Source organism: Momordica charantia (genome assembly GCF_013281855.1).
Source record: "Momordica charantia cultivar OHB3-1 chromosome 8 unlocalized genomic scaffold, Mcharantia_2.0 BLBB01000008.1, whole genome shotgun sequence".
Classification (NCBI taxonomy): Eukaryota; Viridiplantae; Streptophyta; class Magnoliopsida; order Cucurbitales; family Cucurbitaceae; genus Momordica; species Momordica charantia.
This window is the reverse complement of record NW_028275166.1, coordinates 6,038,163-6,061,437: the sequence shown is the minus strand read 5'-3', so window position 1 is coordinate 6,061,437 and position 23,275 is coordinate 6,038,163. Positions and strand designations below refer to the sequence as shown.

At 31.5% G+C, this 23,275-nt stretch overlaps 3 protein-coding genes and 1 long non-coding RNA gene across 5 annotated transcripts; 3 read left to right on the top strand and 1 right to left on the bottom strand.

The window, feature by feature from the left end:
* The first annotated feature begins 1,232 nt into the window (after positions 1-1,232).
* On the top strand, positions 1,233-5,869 carry LOC111014047 (uncharacterized). The gene is made up of 6 exons (XM_022288649.2): positions 1,233-1,923; positions 2,300-2,499; positions 3,008-3,151; positions 3,813-3,893; positions 4,792-4,916; positions 5,623-5,869. Exons 1-6 carry the CDS (start codon positions 1,695-1,697, stop codon positions 5,669-5,671), a joined length of 828 nt encoding a protein of 275 aa, XP_022144341.1. The 5' UTR covers positions 1,233-1,694; the 3' UTR covers positions 5,672-5,869.
* Positions 5,870-7,067: 1,198 nt separating this feature from the next.
* Positions 7,068-15,139, top strand: LOC111014048 (uncharacterized). Of its 2 annotated transcripts, XR_015793289.1 has the most exons (8): positions 7,068-7,636; positions 7,870-8,069; positions 8,589-8,732; positions 9,300-9,380; positions 10,342-10,466; positions 11,326-11,419; positions 14,636-14,711; positions 14,907-15,139. XR_015793289.1 is itself a non-coding variant. In XM_022288650.2 (7 exons), exons 1-6 carry the CDS (start codon positions 7,414-7,416, stop codon positions 11,372-11,374), a joined length of 822 nt encoding a protein of 273 aa, XP_022144342.1. In that variant the 5' UTR covers positions 7,068-7,413; the 3' UTR covers positions 11,375-11,419; positions 14,907-15,139. The 2 variants fall into 2 exon arrangements, 1 of the variants encoding a protein (XP_022144342.1); XM_022288650.2 differs by lacking the exon at positions 14,636-14,711.
* Positions 15,140-18,937: 3,798 nt separating this feature from the next.
* Positions 18,938-20,640, bottom strand: LOC148209433 (uncharacterized). Its single transcript, XR_015793290.1, has 2 exons — positions 20,501-20,640; positions 18,938-20,348 (listed from the first exon to the last, which is right to left on the bottom strand). It is a non-coding gene; the product is annotated as an uncharacterized LOC148209433 (long non-coding RNA).
* On the top strand, positions 19,934-20,937 carry LOC111014004 (snakin-2). Its single transcript, XM_022288592.2, has 3 exons — positions 19,934-20,168; positions 20,255-20,312; positions 20,536-20,937. Exons 1-3 carry the CDS (start codon positions 20,079-20,081, stop codon positions 20,715-20,717), a joined length of 330 nt encoding a protein of 109 aa, XP_022144284.1. The 5' UTR covers positions 19,934-20,078; the 3' UTR covers positions 20,718-20,937.
* The last annotated feature ends 2,338 nt before the right edge of the window (positions 20,938-23,275 follow it).

Sequence of the window (23,275 nt, the reverse complement as noted above, 5' to 3'; positions counted from 1 at the left end):
TTTTCAAAAATAAAAAAATAAAATGGAAAAAAGGTGCCAACTAGTTGCAAAAAAGGGGTCCTTTTAAATAAATACGTACTTGAATATTAAATTTCAACTCAATCTTTATTTTATTCAAACCAACCCATTTACCATTAGTAGAAAAAAAAACATCTTATGTATTTTCTATAAGAATTATGTAATAAAAGAAAAAAAAATCAGAAAACCATTTTTCAAAAAATTAATTAACAAATAAGTTGGTCAACAAAATCTCCCTTGAAGAAATTATTTCTTCTACTCACCATTTACACCGCAATAACAGTAAGCTAAACGTTCTCGTAAAAAGTTAATAAGATATACCAAAAGATGTTTTAAATAATAGAATAATAATAACTTTGATATCAAAGGATTATTACCAAACAATCTCATATTAGTGTATTACTTTCTTTAATAACCCATGTTTGTTATTGAAAAAAAAAATTTATATAACACAGCAATTCAAACTAAATCAACAAAATTTTCTAAAAGAAAACCCCTAAAAACGTCATGCCTAAAAATACATTTAAAATTGAGACCGCTACAAGAGCTTATCAACTCATCAATATGGAATAAAGAAGAAACAATGAAACTCATTATTTGGAATAAAGAAGAAACAATGAAACTCATTATTTTGTGGATCCATCAATCTTAAACATGATTTTAAGTATTTTGGGATACAACTATTTAGATTTCTTTTTTTTTAGAAACGTTCTTGAAATTGTATATAAATTTTGAAAACAATTTCTTATTTCGTTTTTAATTTATTTCAACATAAAGATATTATTTTATCATTATTGAATTCACAGTATTAACGTCATACAATTCTCTTTTTTTAATTAAAAATAAGCAAACATTAACGAATCGTCCTTGTGTGCTCAACCATGTTCCATCGACCCATTATTTATCACTATTTTATTGCGTCTAAAAAACGTGATGATGGGCTCTAATCGTCTAAAATACTTAAGTATTTAATATTTTTTTTTAGTACATATTCAGTTTCTTTTAAAAATCGAAAATTTGACGGAGTACTTTTGCCTGGTGACTCGTGTGATTGTAGCCACCATTTTACTTGCAATCTGGCAAAAACTTTCGTTTTTCTTTTTTTTTTTCCGTCTAGAAACAATTTAATTTGGGAAATTAAATATTTAAAATTATATTGCCGCCGTTGTTCTCCCCCTCCCTTATTCAGCACCTGGAGCATGCGCCTCTTTCTTCTCTCACAGGTCACAAAATATTACCGAATCACAGTTAGCCACCAACCAAATTTTGTAGTAGTGCGCAGTTCTTCGTGTCCATTTTTTCTTTTTTTTCCTCTCTTTTCTGATCCAGATTCCAGAAAATGGGATTAGCAATTCCACCACGCTTATGGTTCCGTCGCAACCTGATCATTACAACAAATTCCGAATTTTTTAATGCTCAGTGGCTCAGTTCAGTTCCGTGGCAATGGAGTGGAGCTCGCTAATGCCCTCATTAATGGCGATAATAAATCCCCAATTCACTATTTCACTGCCCTATTTCACGTGGCCCACGATTTCAACTCTGAAAGGGTAATACCAAACAAGGGGTGTTATAATATCTTATTTCTCCACTCTCATCACCAACCCACTGAGCTGCGGGTTTTCCAGAGGCTATCGGATTAGGGAAATTTTAGGGTTACAAGAGAGAAGGGAGGAGAAATGAAGGTACCCAGGACCAGGAGGCCGATTCATGCCATTAAGGTATGGGTTGGGAGGCAACCCCCGAAGATGAAAGCGTTTTTGGGGGTGGTGTCTGCTATCATCTCTCTTGTTCTTCTCTATGTGATGGTTCATGATCACAACAAGCTTTTTGTGGCCGCTGAGGCTGTTCATGCAACCGGAATTGCGGTTCTTATATATAAGCTCATGAAGGAGAGGAGTTGTGCAGGTATAATTTCGATGGGTTTTTGGTCTGTAATTTCTTTTTCCCCTTTTGGTCTCTGTAATCGTAGTTTGAATTTCTGTTTGTTTTTCTTGGTTTGGAGCTCTCTCTGTTTCGGAGATGGCGAATTTCTGCTTTTGATTTGATTGAATTTTACCTATTGAATTCCTTAATGATGGAACTGATTCTTGTATCGGATTTTGATGGTAAGCTTGGTTCGGCTTCTGGTTTTTGTTGAGGTTTTTTTCTTACAGTGAGCTTTGTTTAGCTTCTAGTTGTTGTTTCGGATTTTGATGGTTGAGTTTCCTCTTTGAAGTGATTTGAGCTGTTGCGTTAACAATTTAGAATAAGCTTGAATTCTTTCTCCTTGGTTTTTCTGCAGGTCTTTCACTCAAGTCACAGGAATTAACTGCTTATTTTCTAGCTGCTAGACTCTATTGCAGCTTTGTCATTGAATATGACGTACACACATTCCTTGATTTGGCTACTTTAGTAGCAACTCTTTGGGTCATTTACATGATCCGTTTCGAGCTCAAAGCCAGTTACATGAGAGACAAAGATGATTTTAAAGTTCTATACTTGGTGAGTTTTCTTCAACTTTGGTTCTTGGTCAATTTCTGCAAAAAGTGTGTGGATTGGAATGGAAACTTGTATATGATCTTTCACGAGTATCTTCTTATATGTGCCGAGTTGTTATACTTTCATAAATCGATCAATTTGCTTTTTCTGCTGAAATTTCTTTGGGATGACAGCCTCTATGTTTCTTAACTCATATTAGTTCATCTTTGAGTCTTTTGTTTACTAAAATCAGCCAGATAATGCAGAAAGTCTGCCATGAGTTTGTTTGATCAGTTTTTATCAATGTTTTAAAAGAAATTATTACCTCGAAGCTTATCCTTTTTTGTAGGATCACAAGAGGCTTGCACCTCTTTGAGAATATATTGAAACTTGAAGTCAAATATGTTTGATGTATTGTACTTGTGATTCAATATAATCCTTTCAAGTTTTGTTTTCATCATACTTCAATGATAAATGTTCAATCTATAGCTCTTCATAATTCTATTCATTCTATTCTTATTCCTGGATGCAGGTGATACCATGTATTTTACTCTCCATCGTCATTCATCCGACACCACTAAGAGTTTCTATTTTGCAAAGAATTTTCTGGGCGTTTTGTGTTTACCTTGAAGCGATTTCTGTTCTACCTCAGTTGCGAGTCATGCAGAACATAAAGGTGACAATTAATATACATATTCCTCCGACTGTTCCTCATTTAGATAAAGGGGGAATATTCATTTTTATCCTGTTTTAATTTTAACTTTAAACTTCTAATTTCATCAAATTAAATCCTAAGCTTGATAAGTACCTTCTAAAAACTAAGTTAGAAAATTGCCCAAAAGTTACTAACCAATAATTGGTACAAAGTTCAACTCAAAACTGAAAAGCAAGCCATAGGAACATCTAAACCCAACTATGAAACTATCTGAACATGGTTACAAATTCAAGTGGGTAAAAAATATTCTAACTCAGGAAAAAAAGAAACGCCCAAACCCAGCTTAAAAGTAAATCCAGCCCAGCTAAGAATACCAATACTCACAGAAGTAGTCACAATAATGTTCATAGCCATTTACAAATCTTAAAGATGAAAACTTCTAAATAGGGTATTAATTTCACCCCCACTGTTCATGTTTAAGGTTAAATTTGGTAAAGTTGAAAGTTTAGGTTAAAATTGACTCATGGAGCCTAGTATTGCCGAATCCCTCTTGAAATGAGAAAAGATTTTCCCAGGTGCCTGGCTGATCAGAAAGTTTAAAATTGTTCATATTTGAAGCCCAATTCTCTAGCATCCCTTTTCAATTTTGTATTCCTTTCACCTCTTGTTTCCTATTGTCCAGATTGTTGAGCCATTCACTGCGCATTATGTATTTGCCTTGGGAATTGCCAGGTTCCTGAGCTGTGCACATTGGATTCTTCAGGTTTTTCCATACATCTCAAACTTCATATATTGCATTTGTACCTGTAATTGTAAATTTCAAAAACTGATTTGCAGTCTTAATATCTGGGCTACATTATAATACAAAAACGAGCCGAAGTGCGTGCAAACACGTTTTTATCCCCTTCTTTTTTATGTTTCTATGCTTTTAATTATTTTGGATTGTGAATGATGTGCATGTTTATCCTTGGGGCGGGCACACGTGCCCTCGAGTATAGGAGAGCAAAGCTCCAACTTCCTGTTAAAAAAAAATGATGTGCATGTTTATCCATGTTGTGATTGTTGCGGAGCCTCTACTTTTATCTACTTTTCTATTTTGCTCTTTCAACTTTTAAAATTTAAATTTTGGTCCTTCAACTTTAAACTTCATATTTAGTCCTTGCCATATTTATTTTATCCCAAGTTATTGAAAAAGTGAGTAATATTACAGTGCAGGTTATCAATACTGTATATGGACATCTTACCTTGATTGCCACTTTTATGGTAGGGATTAAATTTGGACTTTGATGAAAACTTGAGGACTAAAATTGAACTGTCAAAAGGACCAACATATTAAATAATATAAATTCAAGGAACTAAAATCAACATTATTAAAGTTCCAGTACCGAAATGAAAAATTGATAAAAGTTTAAGGAGACGAAAACCATAATTAACCTTGACTCAGTCATGCCTACAAAGATTTGCAAAATTAGACGGTCAAGAAGAAACCTACACTGTCCGGCACTCGAGTTGATTTAATTCTTGATTTGTTGATTTTGTTTCATAGTTTGTGCATCAACCTTAGTCCATATAATTATATGTATAATTTGAATTGTACATAGATTTGAGCTATAATTACCGTTGGTTATTTTTATTTTCTTTTTTTTATAATAAATATATAGATGGTAGCAACTCGTGGGGGACTGCTGGTAGCGTTGGGATATGGACTATGGCCTCCTATGGTTCTTCTTGCAGAAATAGTCCAAACCTTTGTTCTTGCAGATTTTTGTTATTACTATGTTAAAAGGTCGGTACCCTGTTTCCTTTCAGATTTTCAAATTTCTGTATTGTTTTGGATTTACATCTGATTCTGCTTCCTAAAGTCTTACCAATTTTACTTTTTATTTTGGTCCCTGGTCACTTTAAAAATTTTAGCTTTAGTCCTCCAACTTTTATTAAATAAATTCTATATTTAGTTTTGAATGCAATAAGTTATCTTTGATTCTCATTAACTCAAGATAAAATTTTTATGGCAGGGACTAAATTTGAAGTTTACTGAAATGTGAGATTTTAAAAGTGCTGGGACCAAAATAAAATAAAAAATGGGTAAAAATTCAGAAATCAAACTTGAAGTCTAAAAAATTTAGCAGTTTTTTGTGAACTGTCTCAGTACAGTTTTCTTTTTTTAAGAACCAAAAAGTATATATATTAAAGTTGTTTTTCTTGTTCTCTTTCAGTGATAACTGGTAGGCTCTCAGGAATTATTTCTTGTCTAGCATTTGAAGTTTTTATTCCCTCACATGTATTTGAATAGTGATTTCAGCTTGCACATTAGTATTAATTTTTAGTAGCCATTCAACCATGCGTATAGAACAGTTTTAAAAACGACAACACGAGCATATCTCGTAGGTTTGAATCGTTTTCAAACCTCTTAATATATAAAATCATATGTAAACTTCATTTCTCTTCTTGTTATATACATGTTTGCTCTTTCAACGCTGTTGTTGTTGCAGCGTTCTTGGCGGCCAGCTCGTCGTCCGCCTCCCTGCTGGAGTAGTCTGACATAGAGATTGTGATGAAGGCGGCTTCCTGGCAGCATCTATCTGCGTTCGGTAACGGTATCTGTACACACTTCTAATCTTATAGTGAACGCTGTAACTGAACTGCAAAAAACGGGGGGATACTTCATAAACTCATGTGCAGCTGCATCTTACATTTTAGTAATGAACAATAATAATGAAGGATGCTATTGCCATTTCACTTGCTTCAGTCAGCATCACTCATTATCATTCCACCATTCTCGTCGCTAAATTGCATTTTTTTTCCTTGGATAAATACCCTTTTTGCCCCTAAATGGATTTTTTTTTTCAATGTTATTGAATTGTCAAAAGAAGAGAGGCGTTTGGAAGCAGGCACAAGCATAAGAGGATGAAGAAAACAATAGAAAATGGTCATGTTAATCTGTCAAATGACATTAAACTATTCAAATTGCACACAGATCTTTTAATAATAAAAATTAGGCTAAATGTACTATAGGATTCCTTTAGTACCCTCAATGTATAAAAAAATTCCAGTTAGGTCATGTTATAAAATTGTTGTTTTGTTAACCTATTTGGACAAGTAAATATGTCATTTGGACGTATCCATAAGGATCTTGATTAATGGATCTCTCGGTTTGAGAAAGAATGCGGTTTGATGAGTTCGTCTCTGTTGTTTTTCTTTTACAGTATACTGTTAAATCGGGATCAATTAGGATAGAACCATTACAACAATAAAAATGTTGAAGTTTTGTTCGTCTTCAGCAAAAAGATGGATTTCTATTTTTTTCGATTATATTATAAGTAGCCAAATTGCAACCATATGAACTAAATTTAAAAAAACAATACAGAAACATCATAAGCTAAATCTTATATCTAACCATACTTATAAGCTAAATCTTATATCTAACAATACTTACCAATACTTATATCCAATTATATCCAATTAAAAGGTCGTTAGTTTGAATTTTCACCCCTACATATTATTTGTATAGATGAGACAAAATTATACACAACCTTCTTAGAAAATCTCTAGTTCATTATTTACCACATTAATAATAATGATGTGGATCCAGTTACAAACCTTAATTTAACTAAACTGATTAAAATACCAAAACGAATATAGTTCAACAGCAATTGATATATACTTTGAAAAAAAACAACAACAATTGATATATATCTCAAATTTCTCAAATTAGGAGTTGGATCTATGAAACAAAAAGCAATTAAACCATTTACAACGTGGTGTTATATTAAAAAAGGACAAAAAAATCCAGTCCACGGTCCCTATTTCTTATTTTTATTTTATTTTTTGGGGTCGCCTGTCTCGTTGTTTTTCTCTTTTCTCAATCCGATTCAGAGTTGGCTGTCCCACTTCACAATTATCATTATCATTATCCAGAAGAAATCGCAAAATCGATGAGATCAGAGATGGGATCAACAATCCCACCACGCTCGTGGTCCTCTAGCCGCAGGATAACTCCAAATCCAATACTCCGAACTATTTTAACGGCTCCGCGGTTCAATTCTGTGGAAATGGAGCTCCATAATGCCATCGCTAATGGCGATGGTAAAACCCCCAATTCACAGACATCACATATCCACAACTTTATTTCACGTGGAAAACGATTTCAACCAGTCCCCAATAATTCCATTCCAAGGCCTAAATATCCTGTTTCTTCACTCTGTCCTCCCATTGTGCTGTGGTTTTTTCAGAGGCTCTCCGATTAGGGCAATTTTAGGGCTAGTAGAGAGAACGGATAAGAAATGAAGGTACCCAAGAGGCCGATTCGAGCCATTACGTCATGGGTTCGGAGGCAACCGCCGAAAATGAAAGCGTTTTTGGGGGTGGTGTCTGCTATAATCTCTCTTGTTCTTCTCTATGTGATGGTCCACGATCACAGAAACATTTTTGTTGCCGCTGAAGCTGTTCATGCCATCGGAATTGTGATTCTTATCTATAAGCTCATGAAGGAGAGGAGTTGTGCAGGTATAATTTCAATAGGTTTTTGCCCTATAATTTACTTTTTCCCTTTGGCTCTCTGTAATCTTCAGTTTGTTTTTCTTGGTTGTTTCTAGTGTTACTTAATTGGAGTTGACTTCAACTAGAATTAACTTTTGTTTAGGATTTTGATGTTGCAGTTTCGTCTTTGAAGTGAATTGAGCTGTAATTTTAAAAATTTAGAGTAAGCTTTGAGTTCTATCTCCTTTGTTTTCCTGCAGGTCTTTCACTCAAGTCACAGGAATTAACCTCTTGTTTTCTAGCTGCTAGACTCTATTGCAGCTTTGTCATTGAATATGACGTACACACATTCCTTGATTTGGCTACTTTAGTACCAACTCTTTGGGTCATTTACATGATCCGGTTCAAGCTCAAAGCCAGTTACATGGGGGACAAAGATAATTTTAAAGTTCTGTACTTGGTGAGTGTTCTTCAACCTTGGATTTCTTGGTCAATTTCTGCAAAAGTGTGTTGTGGGTTGTAAACTTAAGAATGATTTTTCGGAATTATACTCCCAAAAAGGCGATTAATTTACCTTGTCAGTTTAAATTGAAAATTTTTGACCATAGATTGGCCTAGTGGCCCTTACTCCTTAGTGAAAAAAGTAGATGGATGAACTTTGGAAGAATGGGTTAAAACCTCGTTATGGTCATATCTAGAATGCTTAAATCTTACAAGTTCTCTAATAAACAAATATTGTATGATCAAACATTTATCTTGTGTTGTTAGTCGTAGTTTAACCCGAACACCAGCAAGACATTTATTCATTGCAAATATCAAAATTGACTTTACGAGTAGATGACTGCTGCAAAAATATGTTATGTGTTCTGTGGTTCAATATAATCCCTTCAAATTCCATTCTTTACCATACTTTCAATGATAATGTTCGACCTTAGATCTTTGTAGTTCTGTTCACTCTTGTCTTGTTTCTTGGATGCAGGTGGTACCATGTATTCTTCTTGCCGTCCCCTACCATCCAACATCTCCATCTGTTGGTTCTTTTAGTAGAATCCTCTGGGCGTTTTGTGTTTACCTTGAAGCCATTTGTGTTCTACCACAGGTTCGGGTCATGCAGAACATGAAGGTGATAAATCTTACTTTTTCTTTAAAAAAACAACAAATATATAATTTTGTCTCTAATGTTTCAAAAGTTTCTTGTATTGATTTTTTTTTCCAATTAAATTTTTACTGTCACAAAACCGAAATATTAATATTCATTGATAAAATGTTGATGTCACTACAAAATACGTTTTATTAATTGAGTTTGGAAATATTGTTTTAATTTTGAACATACCTACATCATACTTCTTGACTTTGTAGTAACTTTTCTGACTCAGTGACATGATAATACATAAAATTAACCCATTATAAATGCTATTTAGAACAACTAACAACCTCATAAAAATTTCTTTCTGAAATTCACAAATCATCGTTCTTGCAACATTGAGTGTTATTAAATTCAATATATAAAAGATGAAATTGAATTTTAAAAAAGATTGGAGACGAAATTGAAAAACTAGCAAAGTATTAGGGAGGACTAAATTGTATTAGTTAGAAAATCTAATATTGTTCATGTTTTAAATTACAATTCTTCCTCTAGCATCCCTCTTCAATTTTATATTTCTTTCACATCTTGTTTCCTCTGGTCCAGATTGTTGAGCCATTCACCGCGCAATATGTATTTGCCTTAGGAGTTGCCAGGTTCCTGCACTGTGCAAATTGGATTTTACAGGTTCTTTACTTCATCTCAAACTTTATATATTGTATTTTTCACTTATAAATTTTAGAAATTTATTTAAAACCCTTGTTTCCTCCTTGAAGCTGGTCTTAGAAGAGGTCTTGACCTTTTCCAAGATGAGTGGGGCGGGTCATGAGCGTAATGCAAGGAGTAGGCTCACCCTAGATACCTTAGTCATAAAAAGAAAGAATAATTGTACTTAAAAAAGAAAGAATAATTAATCAATTTGTAGTTTAATATCTTGGCAACACTACGATTGTAAGTGTGTGTTTGAGATGACGGTCGAAAGAATTTATTTAACAAAATCACTTTTTCTATAAGTAGTTATAGAAGAATTCCTACATTTCTTTCTAAGTGATTTTAGAGATGAGTAAAAGTACGTAACAGTATTTGATAATAAATAAAAAGCATTTTTTAAGAGTCATATTAATTTAAAAACATTTTTTAAATACACACTTGAGAGATGATTATATAAATAGTGACTTTAGATGATTGACCAACATTTTATAATTAGTAGAATCACTTTTGAATATTGTGCAACCAAACAAATCTGTTATTAAAAGTACTTGATAAAAATTTCGTCTTTTGTTTCCATTTCTAATGATTATGTTTGTTTCTCAGTTTCTTTCGTATATTTACCATCCATTTTAGAAACACATTTGAATTCTTAGTTAAATTTCAAAATAAAATAAAAGTTTTTAAAAGTTACTGTTTTTAATTTTCAAATTTTAGTTTAAATTTTGAAAACATTTTTAATAAGTAGAAAACAAAACATATAAATATAGGTAGAAGTCTGTGTTTATAATCTTGTTTTTCAGAAACAGAAAACAAAAACACGGAACGGGCCTAAATTTTCCAGCTAGAAGTTAAATATAGGAACTTTGAAGGGTATATATCTCCTAACCTATGATTCAGTTGTTAATTCCTGATATTTTTTCTTTAAATAAATACATAGATGGTAGCGACTCGTGGGGCACTACTGGTAGAATTGGGAAGAGGATATTGGCCAATTATGGTTCTCCTTTCAGAAATTGTCCAAACCTTTGTTCTCGCAGATTTTTGTTATTACTATGTCAAAAGGTTGGTTCTCTGTTTCCTTTCATAATTTTAAATATATGTATCGATATTATTAGATTTAAATATGATTTTTTTTCTTTAATAATTTGGTCCCTCCGTTTCAATCTTAATTTCAGTCTCTTTTAAAATGATAGGTTTTTACTTATATGTCACTTTGATACTTTGAGTTTTTAGTAGCCTCTAAATTTTTTAAAATAGGTTTAAAATTGGAAGGGGGAGGACGTGTTGGAAACAGGGAGAGGGAGGAAAGAGATAAAATTTTCATTTCACTTTTTATATACTCCGTTGTCCCCAACGGACAGCCTGGTCGGTAAAGGTTTAAGGGTCTCTTTGTCATATTGGTTTTGAAATCTCAAGTTTAAACCTTCCAGTGAGCTTAATAAAAAAAACTTTTAACGTCTCCCGGATTTGGATCTGGGGCGGGCGTGGGTGCGGGTGCCTCTAGGTATAAGGGAACAAAGCTTAACTACCGTTCTCAAAAAAGAAAAGAAAAGAAAAGAAAAAACCGTTAGCCTATTGTAAACAGGGACTAATATTGTTAGTTTAGAGACCTTTTAAACCTATTTCTCATAACCTTTAGTTTAGAGACCTTTTAAACCTATTGCTCAAAACCTCGAGGCTAAAGTGTAATTTGTGAAAACTCTTTCTTAAAGTGACCTATGAGTGAAAACTCAGAAATAAAAGCTATGATTTAGATTCATTCAACATTATCTACCACAAGTTTAGAAAACAAAATAAAGAAAGTTATTTTCAAAATAGTTTCCAAACAAAGCTCTTAACATAAAAAATCACATTTGAACTTCTTTTATTCTTCTTGCCAAATACAAGTTTGTGAGCTCTTTCAATGCTGTTGTTGTTGCAGTATTCTTGGTGGCCAGCTCGCCGTACGCCTTCCTGCCGGAGTGGTCTGAACGGCGGCCGCCACCACTGCTGCTTGTGTGAACGACATACATGTGGTAAGAATATCTTGTCTTTACCCAATTCTAATCCCGTAGTGAAAGTTGTTGTGACTGAACTGCAAGATAAAAGAAGATAAAAAAAAAACAGAGCATACTTGCTTGCTAAACTTGTGTGCATCTGCATCTTACATTTTAGTAATAAAAGATGAATAATGAAGGTGCTATTGTCATTTCACTTGCTTTTTTCCCCCTTTTTGGTGCTTTTGTAGTTTTAGAAATTTGGTTAAAGATTTTTGTAAACAGTGTTTGTAGAACCATCAGAGTATTTAAAATCACTTTCCTAGTGGCTGATCGGAAATTACTGATCTCCAAACATTTTAAAGTGATTTTGGTAATGTTAAAAGTGATTTTAGTTTACCCACATTCAATCATGCCCTGGACCTGCAATTTTTATCTTCGGATGAACTTTTGTTTGAATTTTTTTTTATTTTTTAAAATAAAGCTTATGTGCGTTGAATGAATTATAAAACATAGGTAATTGATGGTGGGGTTTTATTTATGTGTAGTGTTTTATTTTTCGTTGAAATTAGTGAGTTTTATCAGATTTTTAGCTTGCTTGTTATCAAAATTAGTTGGTAAATATAGTGGGAGTTGAACAAAATGGTAAAAATTGTAACACTTATTTAAAAATCTTAAATTATTTAACAAAAATGTAAAATGGACACATATTTTGTTCATTTTCTTAGTAACTAGACGTCTACACAAGTAAAATATTTGAAACCAAACTATTGGAATTTAGATTAGATCAAGATTTAAGTTAAATAAGTAATAAAAAAGATTAACGGCCAGAACTTAAATAACTTATTAGGTAAAGATTAGAGATTGTTTAATGACCAAATAGATTTTTAACTTTAATTATTCCTCTATTTTTAGTAAGTTTATTTGTTAAAATTTTGCTATTTTTCTAAATCCACTGCTGCTTATGCTGGCTTAAAATCAACGGCCTTTTCCTCCCTCCTTTTGATTCAGCATTTAACTAATTCAAGAACACACGATACTTTCTTAAAAATGTTTTTTAAGCATTATCAAAATCATAGAAATCGAGAGCCACGAGAAGAATTAAAATCTTGTGATGTCTCAAGGAAGGTTTGAAAAGGAAGATTTGATAGGTTGATATTGACGAAAATGTCGAATTCTTGATTTTATAGAAATGTTAATGTTGACGGATATTTTGAGAAAAAGAATGGAAATTGTGAAAATTAATGGAAATTGTTTGAATATAAGGAAAATTTTACTTTTAATTGTAGTTTAATTATACTATAATTGATTATTTTTAATCATCATATGTAATAATATGAATAATTTATTGAAATGTTGACGTAAATAGAAATGTTGGAATAAGATATGTAGGTAGAAATGTTGGAATAAGATAGTGAAGATTAATGGACATTATTATTAAAGTTCAATGTTGCTTAATGGAGTTTGGCGAACAATATTTGAATTAGTAAATAAAATTATGATTCTCAGAATATAATAACAAAATTTGATCATTAGTAGATATAAAATGTTGGTAACATGGTTTAAAGCTATCAAAGAGAAACATATATATAATTATAAATCAAAGAGTAATCGTGTGACATTAATACAACAAGTTTGCCAATATTTTGATTGTACAAGATATAAAAAGATCTATAAAATCTCATTAACAAAAACATAAATATTATACTAAAATTGTAAATAACTTTTAATTAATTTTTCATGATTTTTTAATAAGAAATAGATCATTGTTTTAAAGTAATAAAAAAATAATAAACTTTGATATTATCCATCCATATAAAAAAAGTTATTTTTTCCTAAAAAAAAAAGCAAGAAAGAAAGAAGAAGAGGAATTATCCTACTAGAGAGGATATTCGGTGCATGAATGAGAGCTTTTATAGAGAAATTTTGAGTGATGGCCATATAAATAAATTGCATTATAATGAGAAATGACCATAACATTTGTAATCCTGGAGAATGGTCAACATCCATTTTTTCGAAAATTGTGCAGGGAAATTTACCCAGGCCAACATCGGTAAAAAAGTTTCTAACAATTGGGCCAAAAAGTTGACTCGATGAGTATTTAAAATTTTAGTGGACTTGATCGTAAGATGTAGTCTAAATAATCATGAAGCAGTCGACGTGTCGTAAGATTTCAATGATGTGTTGTCAACATTTAAAGAAAAACGAAGCTTCATTTGGTTGATGTGTCAAGTTATTTGACACATCGTTGTGACTTATCGTATCAAATGATATTTAGTACACTAATCTCGACCTTAACCTCTTCCTCTTAAGAACTCTATTATTCTTCTCGATCCATATACTCCAAACTAAATCTTCCCATAACAATTGAACGAATTGGCACCTACAAAAGATATAATCTAGATTTTCAGACGTGTTTATTAGAGAGACAATTAAAATTAAGCTCAACTATAAGAGGACTAGGTAGTAATTTAGCCGGTCTGCTTTACACAGTAAGTCGATCAAAGTTAATCAACACATTTGATTTTTGCCTTTTGTAATTGATTTTAATTGATGGCATTTGATTCATGTTAGCCAATGAATACTCTTTCTTTCATTCATCACCTCCACATTGACTGTGGGGGTAAAAAAAGATATTGATCTTTTCTTCAGTTTCTATTTCTAATGATCAATTTTACTTTTTTACTCGACATTTTTTCCTTTTACTTTTTGACACAAGGAAAAGTTGCCACAAAACATTACTTTTCTTCGATATTTACCCAAAAAAAAAATTGTTGTCTTTTAACTATGTATGCGCAACTACTAGCAACTCCATTTTCTAAAAAATAAATAAATAAGTATTTGAAGTTTTAGAAATATTTGCCTTAATTTTTAATTGTCTTTAACATTTTGGTAGTTTTAGATTTTATTGTCAACCAACATGGACATGAAATGGTGACCTCAACGTTTCTTTAACAATAATAGTAGAATATTGATGTGATATTTTAAAATTTTCTTTTAAGTTTTTATATTATAACTTAGAGAAAAAATCTTAATTTTTAATATAATTTTTTAAATCAGAGACCAATTAACTAAAATAATTATCCACTCATTTCTTCTCCCCTCCAAAATAATGGATTATGTGGTATTTATAGAATTATATATATATATATATATATATTAGTACAACATCTGGATGGTAAATTTTAATTCGATATCTTTTGGTCGAATATTGGTATTTTAGCGGTTAAGCTATGTATTGATTTTTTTTTTTAGGTTTCATTGATTAAAAATGAAAGAAAATTAGAAAGGGAAAGGACACGTGGCAGAAGCTTGATTACATTCAATTCTGGTGAGAAAATTTATGATGGTGTCATGATTTAAAATATTGTGTACTATTTGGACCCATCGGCCATTTGTAAGCCTTGAAAGAATTTTTTCATTTCAGATTTTTACTAATTTAGAAAAGAAAAAAAGAAATCTAGATCCATATTATAAGATTTTATTTATTATGTTATAACTTTTTGTTATTTCCTGTAATTTACAGCTGTGGCGCACAGGCCGCACAATGATTCATTCTGGTTGAGAGTCAGATCCAACGCTTTTTTCTCCTTTTTTTTTAATTCTTTTTAATTTTATCATTTATAACATGAAGGTGACAATTTCGATTTTTTTAAGTCGAAAACAAGTGTCTTGATCCGTTGAACTGTGTTTAGTTTAGTTGACATGTCTTTAGTTTCAATTTTTCACCTTGTTAAATTTTTGTACGTTTTCATCTTGTTTTACTTGTTAACTTCCATCCACGTAATTTTGTCTCGTTTTTTAAAAATCAAATTATTTGGTAATCCAATTTTTTATAGATGGACGTGGAGATTCGAACTCACATTGTCGTTACTAACTCTTAAAATGTCTATTTTTAATCTCTAAATAAAAAAAACCCAATCATTTGACGGACATTCTAAAAGTAAAGATCATAAACTATTTCATCTCTCCTTCAACCTCTTCAAAGAACGAAACAATCTTAAAAAGCACCTGCAGGCGCAAAGTGTCACAATCGCACTTTAACGGGACTCACGAAGCGATTGTGCGGCACTTGCTTTCACCCTCTAGCAAGTCAGCCATTGCGGAAACGAATAGCCGGTGGCACAAAGGTTATATGTCGCAACCTCCACCCCCGTTCTCAAGAAAACAGTTTTGGAAAATGGGGTTAGAGAAAAAGGTTTTGAAAAACGTTTGAAAGCATTTTAGAAAGTTGTAAGCTTGAATGCAAGAGAATAGATTAGTGGCAAGACAAAAATACAACGCAATGTAGGGAGGATGACTAGGTGTACCCCTAAGGTAGATTATAAAGCATTTTGCCTTTGGCAGGCGTGAACATGCAAAGTGGCGATGAGCCACTCGCCACCAAAAGTACAAGAAAAACAAAATAACAAGTAAAACTAAATACATGACATAAAAGTATGTGGAAAGAGGTTGTTATGGGCATGCGGCCATAGGCAACAGGCCCTAGACAAGCATGACCATGACACAAAGCACCATACACAATCTTCGAGAAAGTGCTGCGATTCTTACACAATCGGAGAGTCGTTAGATCGCCATTGGAAGTTTCTATCGAGAGCTCACTTTTATAAATAGAGATCTCATCTCTCATGCCAAGTACACGAAACTATATTTTCTCTCGATTGTAGATCAGATAATTACTGACTAGAACGTCGGAATACTAAATCTATTTTGTAGGTACCTCCATTCGTCGATATCATCAATTCGAGCTTCACTAAGAGACCTGATCATTTTGATTAAACATCGTACATTTAATATTTAATAAATTTAAATTTATTTGAAAAGTAACAAAGTTTTATAGGTAAAATACAGTTTTGGTCCGTCCCCTGGATTTGAGAATATGTTTCTATGTAGTCCGTGAGAATATGTTTCTATGTAGTCCGCAATTTAAAAAATTGATAATTTAGTCTCTCATATTTAGAAAATAGTTCTAAAATGTCTAAATTTTCATGAATATCGCTAACGAAATATTGACAAGATATATGTGACATTTGTTAATGTATTTATTTAAAATAATACGACACTTGTGTGTTTTTTTATTAATCAAATACTCGATTTAATAAGAATATAGGTCATGGTTTTAAGGCGTTGGGTTTGTTTTGCTTTTAATTGGGTCGGTTGTGATCGGTGAATTAGGGTTTTGGTTCTTTAAACGTTGAGTTGGAGGATCGGGAGGGATATGTTTTCAATTTATTTTGTTTTTATAACCAGCGGAAGTTCTAGTAAAAATGCACAAGAGTAAATACCATAATCAATATTTTAAATGTCGATGTCACAATTTCATGGAAATATTGATAAAGTATTGATGAATATTTCTGTAAACTTTATATAACTTAAAACATCGTAAAAATATTTAAATTAACAAGTGAATATTTTATATATGAAGTATCACTGTTTAATTTACTTCATTATAAGGAGAAAAACTTTGATTGGCTAAAATGACCAGCCAACCAATGATAAAGGATTCCCAACTCTTACTCCTCTCAATCTCAAAAGCTTGGTTTTTCCACATAATTCTTTCAAAAGCCTTACTTGCAATCGAATGGGCACAAAAGTTTGATTCTCCACCTTATTGAAGGGGATTTTTCCACAGGATTCTTTCAAAAGTTGGATTTCATTAACAACATATACCGAGTCTCACTGAGATCGTCGTCTTCCCCACGCAAAAGTTTCATTACTTCTGCGGAATTCGACTTCCATACAAATAGGAAAAGACACCCGAAATTTCAAAGTTAGAAGCCCCCTTCCACTACGGCCATGGCCTCCAGCATCTTGACGCTTTGTTAATATATAATATATACCTAATAAATAAATATTAGGTATATATTAGTGATATTTTGTTATATTTTTTTTATATTTTGTCGTTTTTTTTTTGTAATAGGATAGAAATGTCGATTTACTCCTCATATCGACGTTGAAACTATAGATATATGGAAATATTGGATGTGTCGTTATATCGACGGATGTAAAAAAAGTAAGACAAAAATTATGCATTGAAGTTGTAAAAAAAGAGTATGTTTGTGAGTGATGGTAAAATCAGTAATTTTGAAGAAAAAAAAGATTTAAGTATAATTATTTTTTAAAATCACCAATACCTTAAAAATCAATTTAGACTGATCTTAAACTTTTCTAGAATCAATTTTTTAATTTGTCAAACATGATCATTGGAAATGAAAGTGATTTTGACAATGGTGACCAAAATCACTCCCTAATACACTTTAAGTAACACTAATATGGTCAGCGAAGTTGAGAGATGAATCTATATTATTGAAGTTATTTTTATTGTTGTCGTGGAGGTTTATCTTGAATAAAGAAGTTCTCCTGGATAATTGAGGTAGTTACTTTATCATTACCGAATAAATTGATAAGTTGGGCATTCCCTACCCACCAAGCGAAACTAGTAGTTTCTTAGTCATGACCAGCTAAAGCTAAAGTTCCATTAGAGTGTTTCCATAGGGTAGAACCTTCTCAGGGAATATAAGGTTTTCAAGATCCGCTATCTAAGCACGAATACCTTTGTTTAAGAGAATATTTTTTGTATAGAAAGTATTAAATTTCGGATCTTCTGCTGCACAGATTTCTTGAGAAACAAAGTCGGATAATCTCTACTTTTCACATGTTGTTGAACTAGAAAATAGAGCTTAATAACCTATTAAAAAAAATTAACTGCAATAACCAAATAGATACAACTTTAAAAATTTAAAGGCTTCTGATAAATGCAACTATTTGTTATCAAACATGTCAACATAAAATAAAATTAATATATCAATTAATTGTCTATATTTTTTTACATACAATCATTTGTACATTATTTAAACATAAAGATGGTCTCACATAACATAGTTGAGATATGTATTTTGATTAAAAGACTTTGAGAATTTTTTCTCATTAGTTTAAGTATTTAATGTTGGATTAAATTACAAGTTTAGTCCTCAAACTTTTAGGGTTATGTCCAATAAATCCACAAACTATTAATTTTATGTTTAATATGTCTCTAAACTTACAAAGAAAGATACATTTTATAACTTTCAATTTTGTATCTAATAGGTCATTGATCTATTTTTTTTAAATTAAAATTCATGGATCTATTAGGCCGAATCTAATTGACATTTTCTAAAATCCACCGACATAAAATTGAAACTTCAAGTCTTATAAACAAAATTTGAACTTATATCTAATAGATTCGTCATTAAAAAAAAATATATTGGATGTGTTAGAAAGCTTCTATTAAATATAAAATATAAAATTATAGATATTTTGAAACTTATGATTTAACCTTTCATTATTTGGTTTCATAGAGTAGATGCAGAAGCGGCCTGTGTTTTGGAAAACGCATGCCATTGCCAAGAATAGCAAATTCACAAAGCTGGCGCCTGCCTGGAAACATTATGCATCGTTTTTAATATTAAATAAATATAGCCTTTGGCTCTATTCATGACTGTCACACTCTTATCTAAACTTGGATATTATCCATCTGCTTTTTTAAGCTCGTAAATTTAAATGAGAAAAAAACATATATATATTTTAAATATGGATTTGGTAGTAATTTTATTTTCTAACTTTTAATATTAAGTTTTTCCATCAAATGGAAACAACTCACACTCCCAAACTAGAAATAAGCAGAAAATAATTGGAAAATAAAAGAAAATAATAACAAATTCAAGAATTTATGAAAACTTTATTAAAGCATGGGCATTGCAACTAAGAGGGAGCGGTAGATAAAACTTCCATCGAAGAGAAGCAAATGAAATGAAAAAAAAAAATACTATCCACGAAAAAGAAAAATCCAATCACACATAATTCACTTGGTCCAACCTAAATATTATTAATATTCATGAGTTTTATCTCAAAACTAATTGGTAATAAATAAATCATTGTAAGGTTTTTTTTTTCAATGTAGGATACTTAAATATATGTTTTGAAACAGTTTCAGGATAAACATAAATTTGACAAAAATTTCCTTGAAAATTTCAAATTTTATAACGTGATAAATAAATTCCACCAAAAATATAATCAATTATATAAATATATATTCTTTTAAAATGAAAATTAAAGTTGAAATTGAATAATATATTGAAATTTTATCTTTTATAAGAATATAAATTAATATAAATAATCTGTTGGACAAAATAGCTCTAACATTTTCGCTAAATTACAAAAGCACTTAAGAATTTTGCCCTTTGTTTTAAAAAATACCATCGTTCTTCAATCTCAATACACAGCAGGTCAGCATTGATTGTTAACATTTCAAAATTATCATTTAAATAATATTTATTAATATTTTTAATAGCAAACTAATATCTAATCAACGAGTTGCCGTAGGATATATAACCCAATTTTAACTTAAAATTTTTCTCTCTACTGTCAATAATCTATCCAATTTTATGTTAATTTTTTTTATTAAAAACAGTAACGAACTTCTTTCACATCCCCTCTCTTTTTTCAGAATTAATCCAGTCCAAATAAGTTTTCATTAAACTTTTTGTTAATATTATATTTAAGTATTTTTGAAACGTTATTTATAATAATAATAATAAACACCTACCCACGCCCACCCCCAGAGGGGTTTTGGGTATAAAAGTAGAGTCTTTTCTTCTAATTTCTGCACCCAACTGAGAGTGAGTGAATAGAAATTAGAATAGGTTAAAAAAGTAAAACCATGTCGATGTTCTCCAAAGTTCTCATCGTCGCTTCACTCCTCCTATTCTCTCTGCTCTTCCTCCACGCCGCCGCCGATGATCACCCTGCAGTAAAATTCTAATTAACTGCTCTTTCTTACTCATCTTAATTTATCTCAGTAAATAATTGTTAAAAATTCTTCTTTGGATGCTTCAGTTGCAGGTGGAGTCCGTCGACCAAGCAGGAATCTCCCCCAGTACTCCTTACAAAATGGGTAATTCTTCGTCAATTCTTCTTTCTTCCCTTTCCCCTAATTAATCAAAATGACTAATTTATAATTTGATTGCCAATAAAAATCACTTCAATTAAATGGGTTTACAATTGCTAAACTCATAGTTATTTGTAACTGGAACTATTTTTATAAAAAGAGTTTTCAAAGTAACATAAATTAAACTCGCTCACACGTTTTGTTTTTGTGGGGCGGTTTTGATTATTAGACTGCGGCGGCGCGTGCGCGGGGAGGTGCCGGCTGTCGTCGAGGCCGCGGCTGTGCAATAGGGCGTGCGGGACGTGCTGTCAGCGCTGCAACTGCGTTCCGCCGGGAACCTCCGGAAACCACCACCTCTGCCCTTGCTACGCCGCCATGACCACCCACGGCGGCCGCCCCAAATGCCCCTGAATACTGATGCCTATATCAACTTATAAACTAATTCTCTATTCTACCCTCCTTTCTCTACAACCTATACATATAATATAATATATATATATCCACTGTTTTGTTATTGTAAGCTGTGTCCGAAGAACAAAGAACAAGCCAAGTTTATTGTACATGTTTGTCTATTTTCTTTTATATAGACAGTATAAATAATGAGGCGGTATATCTACGCCAACTTCTTTTCTTTTTCTTTTTCTTTTTGTTTCTTTCTTTCTTCTTTTGAAGAAATTAATTTTTAATCTTGAACGATCCAAGGGTTTGCTTTGCTAGAGGGAGCTATTTTCAATTAAAAGGCGTGAGTTCGAAACTACACGCTCACATCTTCACACCACCTATTTCTGTTAAAATGTTTGTGGAGTTTAAAACTCCACTCTCAGGATAGTTCGGTTTAATTATAATACTTATTTTCAATTAAAATGTACTTTGTGAATTCGAAACTCCATACTCACATGTTTACACCATTTATTTCTAATTAAAATGTTGTGAGTTCGAAATTCCAACACCAGACGTTCTAAGAATTTCTTTTTGAAAATAAGTCTAAGGGTATTTTGAACCTAGACAAGTACACCATTAATTTTTAACCAAGGCAAAAATCTCTCCAAACCCAAAAATCAAACTCTACCCATATGAATTTTCGCTTCGCCCCTTATTAAGCCGGACTAAATCTTGATCACAAATTAAAAGAGAAAAATGAAATTTTTTTTTTTTTTTAAATTAGTGAGCTTACACGGGACGGGAAGATATATCAATTTCTAATAATTTCGTAAGAAAAAATGGCTTTTTTTTAGAGCGGAAGATAAAAATGGTTACACATTCAAATTTAAGATTGTCACATTTTTCAAGTCTAATATTTGAAAATGAAAATGATTGTATAAAGGGTAACTTGGTAATTATAATTTTTGGCTGGAAATTAGAATCAGAATTTCTTTTAGATTTTGTGGATACTTTTGAATTTTGTTTTTAATAAAAAGACGAATAAAATTTAAAAAGCGTTGTTCCTTTTTCTGGGCATGGGAAAGAGAGTTTGGACGTGGCATAAGCAAAGTTGATTCCTTCAATCGTGACGCCCAGATCCACCGAGTCGCTCCAAGTGATTCAGAAACCGGTACCGCTTCTTTCCTCCCACAACGTGGCTCAATCCTCGTCCCCATCAATAAAATATCCATTCAAAATATATATTTCGAAATGTTTTTACAATTTTGTATCAGTTATTTAAAAAATTGTAATTTAGTTTTCTCTGTTTTAATATCTTCCTATTTTACTTTTGCTCATCGTTTGATTGATAATAAACTTTGATGATATGATACGTTAGACATAAACTTAAAAGAAAAATAGAAATTAACTAATATGTACGTAGATATTAGTAATTATAATTTTTAAGACATTTAAAAATTAGTTTTCCTACCTAATTCAATGACGCTGAAATCTTTGTGAAATTCAGATCTCCATATATTTTTTTTTTAGCATTCATATTTTTAGAAAGATAAAAAACTTGACTAGATTATTTGAGTCAATTCAATTTGATTTTTAAAATCATTTTAAAATTTTAAACCCCTATTATTTTTATTTAATTTCCGACTTGTAATACAAGCAGATCCATCCTCCAACTTTCCAATAAACACGGCCCATTTCATCAAGTATGGGCCCTAACTTTATCATAAGCCCAGCCCGTAAAAATATGCTAATGGGCCACAACAGTCACTCTTAAAAAAGTTCGGACTCAGCTGACGTGGCACGATGTGATAGTCATGCCGTTCAAAATGTTAATATTAGGAAGAGATTAACTGATTGACATGCATGAAGTTCATCTTGCTCTAACTTCCAAGTCTTTATTTATTTGTTTGTTTTCAAAAATACACTTCAAACCAAACTTAACATTTAACATCCAGATAGAAAATAAATCACTTATTTCCAGAATTCTTATTTCAAAAAATTAATTTATTGATCCATAGATAAATATAAACTAAAGTAAATAATATTTAGATACTCATCCGTAAGTACATATCTTTATGCTGACACTTCAATAAAAATTGTAAATCCTTTTAGTATTTTAAGAAATAGAAAGAATATGTAATTTTCTGTATTTCTCTTGGTCAGAAATTTAAAGTTTGTTAGAAAAAGATGGATAATGAAGTTAAAAGGAGAAGACACAATGTCCGCTCTTGGATATCTAACACTCCAAACAACAATGCAGACATTTGAACACATGATCTCCCGCTTTGATACTATGTTAAAGATGAATAAACTAACACTCAATCCAAAAGTTTAAACGGATAGGTTGGATCAATTTAATTCATTTATGATATATAATATATTTTTTAAAATCAAATACAGACTAAGATATATCTCTCTGTTTTATTTTTCCGTCAAATCTAAGTTTTTCTCACAATCTTGAAGAGGAAGTTACCAAAATATAACACACATATATACTCGTGAATGAATTACGATCACAACAAACCACAAGGATATATATGTTTTGGCTTTATTTTTTACTTGTTCGTGAAGTGTAAGATGTAACGGTT